Source organism: Myripristis murdjan, chromosome 7, assembly GCF_902150065.1.
Source record: "Myripristis murdjan chromosome 7, fMyrMur1.1, whole genome shotgun sequence".
Taxonomy (NCBI): Eukaryota; Metazoa; Chordata; class Actinopteri; order Holocentriformes; family Holocentridae; genus Myripristis; species Myripristis murdjan.
Window position 1 is genome coordinate 27,501 of NC_043986.1, and position 2,500 is coordinate 30,000.

A 2,500-nucleotide genomic window follows, 5' to 3' on the forward strand; every position below is an offset into this window, starting at 1 on the left:
AACATGAGGTCAACAGTTTCTTAAGGTGGAACGTTCTCTGTTGGGACTTGGTGCAGATTAGGTCAGTCCACATGTCCCACTTCAGTTTACTGTCGAGCACCACACCTAAATATTTATATTCACAGATATTTATATTCACAGACCTGTTTTACTGGCTCTCTGTTGATCAAGGTGGCAGAGACAGGGATGGGGGATACAACTTTTCTGAAATTGATACACATTTCCCTTGTTTTTGATGGATTTAGAAGAAGGTTTGATTTTTCACACCAATTAATGAAATAATCTAGCACAGGGCCATGCTCCTCTTCCTCATCGAAAAAAAGACTGACCAATGCAGTATCATCTGCATACTTCATGAGAAAATGATTTGAGAAAGTGCTAGAACAAGAGTTTGTGTACAGGATGAATAAAAGAGGAGATAAAACACAGGGTGGTCATTTTGTCAGAGAGTGATGCTCCTACTTTGACCTGCTGGATTCTACCACGAAGAAAATCAGAAATCCAGGCAGTAAGACCAGGTCCAAGGGAAAATTCATAAGATAAAACATTTGCTAAAATACATGGCTTAATGGTATTAAAGGCGGATGAAAAATCTGCAATTAAAACCTTAGCATGAGCCTTAGGCTTTTCAAGGGGACTGAGGAGGAGATGAAGAGGGCGGCGTCCTCGACCCTCTGGATTCTTGGAAAGCAAAGTGCAGGGGTCTAAAAGATGCTGGGTTTTGGATATATTTCTTTACAATACGCTCAAAACATTTCATAACAAGCGAAGTCAAAGCTATAGGACGCTATAGGTCTAACTGGGGTTTGGGTTAGTGGGACAGGAGCAATAACTGAACTTTTCCAAATAGGAACAGTTCAGAGGGACAGAGGATTTAAAAATGAGCTCTGGAGCTGCTCTGAGCTCGTTTTAACCCTAAACACACATATGATCCAGGCCAGGGCTTCACCACACACACACACACACACACACACACACACACACACACAATACAGCCTCTGAAGAGCTGAGGAACTGTGTGTGTGTGTGTGTGTGTGTGTGAGAGAGAGAGAGAGAGAGTGTCTGTGTGTGTGAGAGAGTGTGTGTGTGTGTGTGATGTGTATGTGTGTGTGTGTGTGTGTGTGTGTGTGTGTGTGTGATGTGTGTGTGTGAGTGAGTGTGTGTGTGTGTGTGACCTCTGGCCTCCAGGCGCTCCTGTCGGTGTCGAGCTGCTGCTGTCTCTCTCTCCTGCTCCCCTGCGGGCGAGCGACGGTAGATCCCCTCCTTCACCTCCTCGAACACGTCGAACATGTCAGAGACCCTCGCCGTGTAGCCCGCCAGCTCCGTCACCTGACACACACACCGGGGGGGGGGGGGGGGGGGGGGGGGGGGGGGGGGGGGGGGGGAGACAGACAGACAGGTGCAGAGAGACAGGTGAGAGACAGACAGACAGGTGCAGAGAGACAGGTGAGTCCGACAGGTGCAGAGAGACAGGTGCAGAGAGTCAGGTGAGAGCCAGACAGGTGCAGAGAGACAGGTGAGAGACAGACAGACAGGTGCAGAGAGACAGGTGAGACCAACAGGTGCAGAGAGACAGGTGCAGAGAGACAGGTGAGAGACAGACAGGTGCAGAGAGACAGGTGAGAGACAGACAGACAGGTGCAGAGAGACAGGTGAGACCAACAGGTGCAGAGAGACAGGTGAGAGACAGACAGACAGGTGCAGAGAGTCAGGTGAGACCAACAGGTGCAGAGAGTCAGGTGAGACCAACAGGTGCAGAGAGACAGGTGAGACCGACAGGTGCAGAGAGACAGATGAGACCAACAGGTGCAGAGAGACAGGTGAGAGACAGACACACAGGTGCGGAGAGTCACATGAGACCGACAGGTGCAGAGAGACAGGTGAGACTGACAGGTGCAGAGAGACAGGTGAGACTGACAGGTGCAGAGAGACAGGTGAGACTGACAGGTGCAGAGAGACAGGTGAGACTGACAGGTGCAGAGAGACAGGTGAGACTGACAGGTGCAGAGAGACAGATGTTTACAAACCACAGCCATAACTCCTGCTCATTCTCACTTACACCAGGAGGTGGAGCTAGAGGAGCTGTAGAGGAGGAGCTAGGGGAGCTAGAGGAGCTAGAGGAGGAGGAGCTAGAGGAGGAGCTAGGGGAGCTAGAGGAGGAGGAGCTAGAGGAGGAGCTAGGGGAGCTAGAGGAGCTAGAGGAGGAGGAGCTAGAGGAGGAGGAGCTAGGGGAGCTAGAGGAGCTAGAGGAGGAGGAGCTAGAGGAGGAGCTAGGGGAGCTAGAGGAGCTAGAGGAGGAGGAGCTAGGGGAGCTAGAGGAGCTAGAGGAGGAGGAGCTAGAGGAGCTAGAAGAGGTGTAGAGGAGGAGCTAGAGGAGCTAGAGGAGGAGGGGCTAGGGGAGCTAGAGGAGCTAGAGGAGGAGGAGCTAGAGGAGCTAGAAGAGGTGTAGAGGAGGAGGAGCTAGAGGAGGTAGAGGAGCTGTAGAGGAGCTAGAGGAGGA

At 51.3% G+C, this 2,500-nt stretch overlaps 1 protein-coding gene across 1 annotated transcript in view; it reads right to left on the bottom strand.

The window, feature by feature from the left end:
• abcd1 (ATP-binding cassette, sub-family D (ALD), member 1) overlaps window positions 1–2,500 on the bottom strand; it is a gene marked incomplete at its 3' end in the record, with an annotated part of 23,738 nt that overhangs the window by 9,367 nt on the left and 11,871 nt on the right. Inside the window, exon 11 of the mRNA XM_030055302.1 lies at window positions 1,176–1,329. Within this exon, the coding sequence (XP_029911162.1) occupies window positions 1,176–1,329 (154 nt within the window). The remainder of the gene's footprint in view (window positions 1–1,175; window positions 1,330–2,500) is intronic.